This window comes from Colias croceus, chromosome 9, assembly GCF_905220415.1.
Source record: "Colias croceus chromosome 9, ilColCroc2.1".
Classification (NCBI taxonomy): Eukaryota; Metazoa; Arthropoda; class Insecta; order Lepidoptera; family Pieridae; genus Colias; species Colias croceus.
Genome location: NC_059545.1, coordinates 8983532 through 8993528, shown reverse-complemented (window position 1 = coordinate 8993528; position 9997 = coordinate 8983532). Strand labels below are relative to the sequence as shown.

Sequence of the window (9997 nt, the reverse complement as noted above, 5' to 3'; positions counted from 1 at the left end):
GAATTGAGAGATTTAAGAGCATTCAGTCTTCTATTTATTAATAATTTTTCATTAAGTATTATTTCGTTTCATTTCTAAGATGTTGTGTTGGTTATTTTTCCTTATTTCATATGCTGAAACAACCAAATAAATAATAATAATAACTTGTTAATATTTAAACTTAAATCACAACATCACAAATTTAAAACTACCTCAGTACCTACTATATTTTAATAAGCAAAATTCATAGAACTCGTAGAAAATGTACGTAATATAAAAGTATTTTGCTATTCTTATAACGATACATGTAGCTAGCGGGTACAAAGGTTTTCGTCTCGACTTTTCTTGCCTGGCGTTTGACAAAACAACCCTCTCGCGTATGCGAGTTACACATTATCTATTGCGAAACGGACTAGAGAGGTGTAGAGCCCATGTTGGTACTAAATTTTTAAGCAAGAAAAATGAAACATAAGAGCATGTCTTGAGTGATGAATGCATACAGAAGGTTTATGAGAGTGGGCTTAGTTTATAAGTAGCGACTTTCACTTTATGTTAGGAATGTGTCAAGTTTTTCTGAAGTAGATATTTCATTTCTTTTAAATTATGTTTAAATGAATAATGCTTTTACTATTTTAATAAACAAGATAACTAGAGTAATAAACGAGTTCAGACACAATATAACATTAATATAAAAAACGGAGATTCTTTTTTTTTCAAGACATATTTATAAACTTACATTTTCGCACCGTTTATAATACCATCGTAGCCATAAATAATATCCGGTAAAATAATGTATAAAAATATTTTTCAGCCGCTCCACGCATTTCCCTGTGCCAAGTCCGCCCTATGACACATGTGCGGCATAAAGAGAGTAGTATTGATCTAGTGCCTCCTTCCTTTTGTAATACACTCACCATCTACCTATCGTTACTATTTTACTCCATTTGTGTATAATTTATTCATAAATTTAATATAATAGGTATAAGATTATCCTTTATATTTCCTTTTTTGGAATTGTTCAAAAAATTTTTTGTAAAGATAAAACCGATAAAAGGGTAAAAAAGTATACAGTTATTTTATATTTGTCTGTTTAACTACTAGTCTGCTGCAAGTAGTCATAGTATTTTCATGAAGAAATATTATTTTTAAATCAATGCTCTATGATTAGACAAGCATAGATTCAAAACAATATTCAACCCAGAGTCCCAGATTTTTATATTTCAGCAATAAACAATTTATTCAACATTTTCCATAAAATTTTCCAGAAAATGCTAGAAAAATCCCGTCATCGAATGCATTTCGCGCCAAGAAAATTACATCAAACTTGGCTCGAGGCGATAGCCACAAACTGCAGTGAAACCAATAAACGCGTTGTCATCTCGCTCTGATTGATCTTTATTTTATGCGAACTATCTATCTGTCCCACTCGCACACGCATGGAGCTATGCCAGGATATTTTTCACGGCTTTTGCGAAAATGTGTTCGGTGTTTTATTTGAGTTCTAGGAACCAATATCAATTAGCAACCTAATGGTATTTATAAGAATTTGTTCATTATGAACTTACTTTCTAAACTTTCAAATTAAATTATTAAAAATTTCATATTAATAACTACCTACCTACACTTAAATTTCTCTCACTATTATAAAAAGCTACCACGTTCTTCTACAAACCATACAAATTCTACCATACAAAATTCACCTCCACACCAAACATTTCAAGTCTATTACGATCAATTTATTCTCAAGGAATTGTGTTGCGTGAAAAGTATAAAAATCGTTAGTATAATATATAGCTAGCCGTGCGGTTGACAGGCACCAAACGATTTATGATTTTACCCCTCTGCGCTAGAAAAAGCCGCAACGTTGTGTAAGATATATTAAAATGCCATGTGGAATGTATGTGTATTTGGAAGATATTTAGAATAGGTATATCATCAGGACTATGCATAAATAGGTATTAGGTACCTACCAATAATTTCCTTTATAACTGAAAAAATACGGGTGAAATTCAACGAAGGAAGGTAAAATTACTTTAATCGTTTTTACATTAAGAAGACCTATTTCGATAAAATGAATGATGAATAAAGCTTGGGGTACAGCCGTAGAGAGGCTAATTTCTGTATATACGTCGTACTCCTCAATCACGTATGTTTTTACAATTAAGCATGGCAATAACAAGCATCAAAATAACATCTAAACAGAGTACAAGCTAGCCAAATATTTTCAATACAAATCAGCTTACTATAGGTATGTATTGTGATGCAAATATGACCCAATTACCACCACTACGCATTGGATGCAAACGCATCTGCCCTCATTTGACTAACAAAAGACTTGGCTCACCTTTGATTCGACCGTCGAAACTCTATAGTAGGCCATTTTTGATATAGTACCATTTTTGTATTACACATGCAAGTAAAATGAAAACTTAGCTTATCTCCTACAAAGATAGGAGGATATAGTAGATAATAATTGCTTGTTAACAATGTTCTTTGACAAATATCATCCTGTTGAATTTATTTTTGGTTTTATGGCATTCAAATGTGTTATGATTGTAAATTGTAATTAGGTCAAGTCAGTAGCAAATAAACGATCGTCGTGAGAGAACGCATTTTTATTTCAAGCCTCAAGCCTCATTCAAAACTGAACTTTATTGCAACAACATATGGTCCATAATCGAGCCGGATAAGTTGCAGTGAGCAAATATTAGATTGCAATATTGTGAATGTGAAACAACAATTAGTCATCGCGCGACTGATTCATACAATTGAAGTTATAAGTTTTAACAACAAAATTATTTACAAAGTAATTATGTCGTCGGTTGAACAATTATTAGAACAACTGGAGGATTGTGCTACTTTGATTAAAAAGGCTTTAATAAATCACAAAAAAGCCCCAAAAGCTAGATTAACAAAGGGATATTTGAAAGTGAGATCTCAAGTTGTAGATGATTATTGGTCAACGTTTAAGGATCTTCATGGATCTCTTCTAAAGTTAGTACCGCAACAGGAAAGGAAAACATTACCATACTTCGTAAATGAAGAATATGACTTGTGCGAAGAACAATACATTTTGTTGAAGACAGAATTAACGGATTTGTTGGAATCGAGTTCAAGTACTTCGACGGCCGTAGCGGATTGTAAAGGAGAAGTGCAGTGGGTTGCGTCGGAAGCTAAATTACCTAGAATGGATTTACCAACATTTTCGGGTTGTTATGAAAATTGGCAAGTTTTTGAAGACTGTTTTATAACATTAATACATAATAATACCCATCTAAATAATTTTCAAAAACTACATTATTTAAAATTGTGTCTTACAGGCGAAGCTAGTGCTACATTGAAGCATTATCAAACTACTGATAACAATTATATTCCAGCTTGGGATACGCTCAAAAAACGTTATAGTCATAAACGACTGATATTAAATTCATATTTAAAAAAGTTATTTATGCAAAAAAAGGTTCAAATTCAGTCTTCAAGTCAGCTAAAATCATTTATCGATGTAACTAAAGAATGTATTATTGGTTTAAAAAACATAGGGATTTGCACGGAGTCTTGGGATCCAATTTTGTTATTTATTTCGTCTCAAAAATTAGACCACGAAACGCATAAAGAATGGGAAGATTACGTTAGTTCAACTCTCAATTTAACATCTGATGTATTTCCCACTTTCAATAATTTGGTTACGTTCTTAGAAGGAAGAATTCATGCTTTAGAGTTAACAACGACAGGCAATAGAACTTTAAAAGAACGCTCATATCATGTCGCGAATATTAATGATAAAATTTGTATTTTTTGCAACAAAGATAATCATATTCTTAGTCATTGTAAGGAATACGGGAAACTACAACCGAAAGAACGCAGCGCCTTCGCAAAATTAAAAGGTTTATGTTATAATTGTTTAGTACCGGGCCATACACTTATATATTGTAATCACAAGGCATCGTGCAGAATATGTGGTAAACGACATCATTCCCTCCTTCATGAACCTGGAAAGAAAAGCTTTACTCAAGAAGAAAATCAAAACTCGACACAATTATCTTTGCATACTAATGTAGAAGAACAACATGAAGAAGATGATATTTTAGAAGAGGTCAATATTAGCGATGCTACAATAACTTCACACATGGCTACACAACCATCTACGGCGTTACTCGCAACTGCTATTTTACCTGTCAAGGGGACGTCAGGACAAGTATATTATTTACGTGCTCTGATCGATCAAGGCTCTCAGGCGACGTTTATAAGTGAAAGAGCAGCTCAACACATAAAGGCAAAAAGGTTGCCTGTCAATGGAACAATATCAGGTGTTGGGTCCACATTAACAAGAACAAATCATATGATTCAACTTGAACTTGGTTCAAGGTATGATGATCAGCTTAATCTGAAGGTTAATGCGTATGTTATATCTACCAGACTTACAACACAACTTCCAAATAAGTTAATACCAATTGGTGATTGGCCGCACATTCAGGGCTTAAATTTAGCAGATCCAAGTTTCAATAAGCCCGGGAAGATAGATTTATTATTGGGAGTCGAAGTTTACGCACAAATTATGCTAGGAGAATTAATTAAGGGTCCACCAAACACTCCTTGCGCTCAGAATACAATGTTAGGTTGGATTATATTTGGAAAAACAAACACACAATACGAAAACAATAACGTTATTTCTCTTCATTGTCTAGATGTCAAGATAGATGAAATGATGAAACTATTGTGGGAACTAGAACCAACAACTAAACGTGAATTAACACCTGAAGAACGACGCTGTGAAGAAATTTATTCATCAACACATTCGAGAACTAAAGATGGAAGATATATAGTGAAGTTGCCTTTGAAAAGAGACCCACCTATGATAAGTCAAGGGAGAACAAGAGAAATAGCTTTAAAGAGACTAGAATATTTAGAGAAGCGCTTTGAAAAGAATAAAGAGTTGAAGGATGATTATACTAAGGTGATTCAAGAATACCTCGAATTGAATCATTTAGAAGAAGTTTCCGAGGACGAAAAAGATAATGCAGCTGTCTATCTTCCACACCATGCGGTCGTGAGAACAGACAAAGATACTACTAAAACAAGAGTAGTTTTCGACGCGTCATGTAAAGGTTTGAATAATGTGTCCCTTAACGACGACTTGATGGTGGGACCGACATTGCAAGAAGATTTAAGGTACCTAATTATGCGTTGGAGATTGAAACCAATTTGTTTTGTTGCCGACATAGAGAAAATGTACAGAGCAGTTATTGTTGAGCGTGGCCATCAAGATAATCAAAGAATACTGTGGCGCAATAATCCAAGTGATGAGGTTCGAGACTATAGACTGCTGCGAGTAACCTTTGGCACCGCATCCGCACCATTCTTGGCCATTCGAACTTTGCATCAGGTAGCTAACGATGAAGGTAGAAATTATGATATCGAGTCACAAATAATTAAGGAAGATTTTTTTGTAGATGATTTGATTTCTGGACGAGACACGGTGGACGAAGCTGTAGATTCTGCAAACAAAATAACACAAATATTAAATAATGGTGGCTTTTTGATCAAGAAGTGGTCATCAAACAGTGAATCGTTTTTACAACAATTGAAACCACTTCAAATTAATTCTGAAACAAATATAGATATAAAAAATGAAGGAATAATTAAAACCTTGGGACTTACCTGGAATCGGATCCACGATGAATTAAGATATCAATTAAAATTTAAAACTACACCTGAAAAACTAACTAAAAGGATAATATTAGCCGAAGCACAAAAACTATTCGATCCTCTTGGCTTTTTGGCTCCGACAATAATTCCTGCAAAAATAATTATCCAAAAACTCTGGGTTCAAGGCGCTGCTTGGGACGAAGAGACATCACCTGAAATAAAAAAGGAATGGTTAATATTAAGAAAAGGATTAGAAAAGGTTAATGAAGTGAAAATAAAAAGATGGTTACATACATTTAAGGATTCGATGAATACTATCACAGTTCATGGATTTTGTGACGCTTCTACGGTGGCCTACGCAGCAGCTGTGTATTTGAGAGTAGTAATGAATGATAGACAAATACACACCGGGTTGATAGCAGCAAAGGCAAGAGTCGCTCCAGTTAAACCAGTTTCTTTGCCAAGATTGGAACTTTGTGGAGCTGTAATTCTTTCTAGGCTACTTAAACAAGTTCAAGAAGCACTTAGAATATCTAACACTCAAATTTTTGCATGGACAGACTCAAAGATAGTTATGGCATGGTTAACAGGTGACCCAGCTCGTTGGAATGTTTTTGTAAGCAATCGAGTAGTTGAGATAATAGATAATATAGGGAATAAAAAATGGCATCACGTAACATCGGAAAATAATCCTGCTGATATAGCAAGCAGAGGAGAAAACTTACCTGATCTTATTAAAAATAAATTATGGTGGAATGGGCCAAATTGGCTTCAGACTGATGATATTCCCTTTGCAAAGGGTAATCCAGATTCAACGGACTTAGAAAGAAAGAATACTATTATGCTAAATTTAAAAATTGAGGACACAATTAAAAATACTCTTAAATTCGAAATATTTGATTCTTTACAGGAAATGCTACGAGTAATAGTGTATGTTTTAAGATTTTTGAATTACAAAAAGGGACAAATTACAACTGATAAAAGCATTAAGGTAATAGAAATGGAAGATGCATTAAAAAGAATAATAAAAATAGAACAAAGAAAGGATTTTGCAGAAGAAATAGAAAGGTTGAAGAATAAAAGAAATTTAAGCAAAAACAGCAAACTCCTTTCTCTGAATCCAATATTAGATGATGCTCACATTCTCAGGGTGGGCGGTAGAATAAGACACGCAAACATACCTTTAGATTCAAAACACCCGATGATTCTTGGTTCCGAAAGCGATTTGGTCACGTTAATCATCGCAGATGCGCACAAGAAAACATTGCATGGGGGTTTGGAACTCACGTTAAACTATTTAAGAGCTCGTTTTTGGATTCTGAGGGTGAAGTCAACAGTCAAAAAATATATACATAAATGTATAATATGCGCTAAACTTAAAGCGAGTAGTAGTTGTCAACTTATGGGAGACTTACCTAAAGCACGAGTCACTCCAGCACGACCCTTCATAAATTCTGGTGTTGACTTTGCAGGTCCCTATGATATATTAATGACTAGAGCACGAGGTGTAAAAACTACAAAGGCATATATTTCTATTTTTGTATGTATGTGCACAAAGGCCATACATATAGAATTAGTAGGCGATCTGTCCTCTCAATCGTTTATAGGTGCTTTCAGACGATTTGTAGCACGACGAGGCAGGTGCACAGATATTTGGAGTGATCAGGGAAGAAATTTTGTTGGAGCTAACAAGGAATTAGTAGAAGCATGGTCACAGGCTGGTCTCAATTTTAAGGACAACATAGCAGACATTCTAGCACAAGAGGGTACACAGTGGCATTTTATTCCTGCCTACAGTCCTAATTTTGGAGGTCTTTGGGAGGCGGGAGTGAAATCAATGAAATACCATCTAAAAAGAATATTAAATACAAATGTAACGTTCGAAGAGATGACTACAATTTTGTGTGAAATTGAAGCTTGTTTAAATTCACGTCCACTATGTTCAAAGGCTAGTAATGATATTGATAATGTAGATGTGCTGACACCTGGGCATTTCCTAATTGGTGAAGCTCCAATTACTATCCCAACTCCAACCTTGTCTAATTTACAGACAAATTATTTATCACGATGGCAGCACACGCAAAAACTAGTACAAACCTTCTGGCATCGCTGGCAGTCGGAATATTTAACTCGACAGCAACAAAGACCAAAGTGGCAAACAAAACAATCTGAAATGGACATAGGAGATGTGGTTGTGATAAAAGAAGATAACTTACCACCCAGTAAATGGGCTCTTGGTCGTATTGTTGAGAAACATCCTGGAGAAGATGGTATTTGTCGAGTGTATAGCGTTAAATATCGCGGTAAAATAATAAAACGTTCCGTTACTAAGTTATGCCAATTATCAATTAAATAAACAGTTAATGAATAACTTATATATAATAAGTTTGTTTATGTTTAATTGAACTTACCTTACGTATTGTTTTACATTGTATAAGTTTTGTTTTAAAACCCGTTTTGGTGGGCGGCATGTTATGATTGTAAATTGTAATTAGGTCAAGTCAGTAGCAAATAAACGATCGTCGTGAGAGAACGCATTTTTATTTCAAGCCTCAAGCCTCATTCAAAACTGAACTTTATTGCAACAACAAAATGCTTTATAAATATTTATAAATTTATAAATCTCATCCTTTACACTGTGACTCGGTCTCCCCGTGAGCACGTTCGCTGAAAAGCGTGCGAAACGTCGGGTTAATTATATTAATATAATGAATCGAGTTTAAAATCCGTTTAAGTCTTTAATTTCTAAATATTACTATAATACTCCGGTAAAATCAAATATAAGAAAATATTGAACCTTATCCTGGCGAACAAAATGCGAAGTAATACCTACGCTAGAATCTAGCTAGTAGATAGATCATGCTGCCATTCTTTGCCATTAAAATCGACATGATACATTGTCGTTTCACTAGCACTAACCTACACGTATTTATAAATAACTATTTAGAAACCCACATATTGAAATGTCAATATTTTGTACATTACCTACCTATCCACAGTACCTATCCTATAGAATCATATTTAGGCTCAGTGTTACATCAACGTAGGAAGGAATAGTCACACCAGATAAGATTAAACCAACCGCATCTTTATGATATACCATCAACAGTAAACTCGGGTTAGATAAGCTTATAGGCTATTTCCGATACAGGAGTCCTTTAGATAAGTAGGTTATAGAGCCTTGGAGGAAATTTTTTCATACTTTTATCATGTATTGTATGAACGACCCCTTTCGTATTACATATTATCTTTTCCCATTTTTTTCTTATATATTTAAAGATAGAAGATAAGATGGTTTATAAGGTTAATCATGGTGTGTTACTGATTATAATAAAATAAATTTGAATACTGTGTTCTTTTCAATAGAAAAGTCTTTAGCACTCGATGGTCAATATAAGGACGATAATATTACCCTCGTTAATATTCAGAATCAGAGAAAACAGAGAATATTTGATATCTAGACTTTTAGAGACGATTGAAAAATCAACCTTTATTAGAGTTTCCGCGACAGACAGGAAATGACCAAGTTAACTTTATAAATGCTTCTATTTTGATACCAGAATATTTTAGAAAATTTTTAACGGTGGAACGGTTTACATTGTCAATATTTTTATGTATCTAAGATATACGTCCCCAATATTACACTCATAACTTTATGGCAAACACATATTGATACATATTAAGCCCCTCAACAAATCCCAACTCGTTACGGGCCAAAATTGACTTTCTACACGAAAAAATCCACAAGCCAACAAGACATTCCAATAATCCTTTACTTAAGCGTCTTCGTCCTCTGTCATCGTGAGATTAAATTCCCCGACAGTATAACTAGCACGAAAAATACTTCACATACGCTTTCTTTAATATCGCATGTTGTGGCAACGTTTTTTATAACGAATATAAAATATACAATTTTAGCATAGCGTCAGTGACATTGTGTGTACCATCCATCTTTTCGGGTTTATGTGCCGTCCCGCTCTCGCGCGTAGCGGCGTCTCGTCGGATTTGTAGTTACCCCCTTGTAGGGGGAGCCGAGTCGTTTGAACCGAGTCAACTCTTTGCGCATTTTTCATTCGAAATACGTAGGATATGGAGAAATGTATCGCGTACTCAAGCGAGGTATGATTTTTCTTCTATTTCGACTGCTGGGATGAAATGGATGTATATGATATGAAAATTTAAGCAATACAAGGATAAAGTGTAGGAAAATGTCGAATCTTAAGTGGGATCTGCGTTCGTTATTGTGGCACATTTATTAGATTTTTTGTCTTTTGCGTATCTAAATATTATCTTGACTTGTTTTAATAATGTCATGAAATTTAATTTTTAGGTTATGTTCCAGGGACGTTTGTTTATCCAGCTGAAACAGAAA

At 34.3% G+C, this 9997-nt stretch overlaps 1 protein-coding gene across 2 annotated transcripts; it reads left to right on the top strand.

Annotated features, from left to right (window-relative positions):
• The first annotated feature begins 2546 nt into the window (after positions 1-2546).
• LOC123694234 lies at positions 2547-8155 on the top strand. 2 transcript variants are annotated; one of them, XM_045639609.1, is made up of 2 exons: positions 2547-7477; positions 7509-7643. In XM_045639609.1, the coding sequence occupies exons 1-2, from the start codon at positions 2792-2794 to the stop codon at positions 7515-7517; spliced, it is 4695 nt and encodes a 1564-aa protein (XP_045495565.1). In that variant the 5' UTR covers positions 2547-2791; the 3' UTR covers positions 7518-7643. The 2 variants fall into 2 exon arrangements, with proteins under 2 accessions (XP_045495565.1, XP_045495566.1); XM_045639610.1 differs by having other exon boundaries at positions 3071-3204; positions 3300-8155.
• Positions 8156-9997: the final 1842 nt, after the last annotated feature.

Coding starts and splice junctions, on each gene's coding strand:
- LOC123694234 (XM_045639609.1), top strand. CDS start 2,792: ATGTCGTCGGTTGAACAATTATTAGAACAACTGGAGGATTGTGCTACT.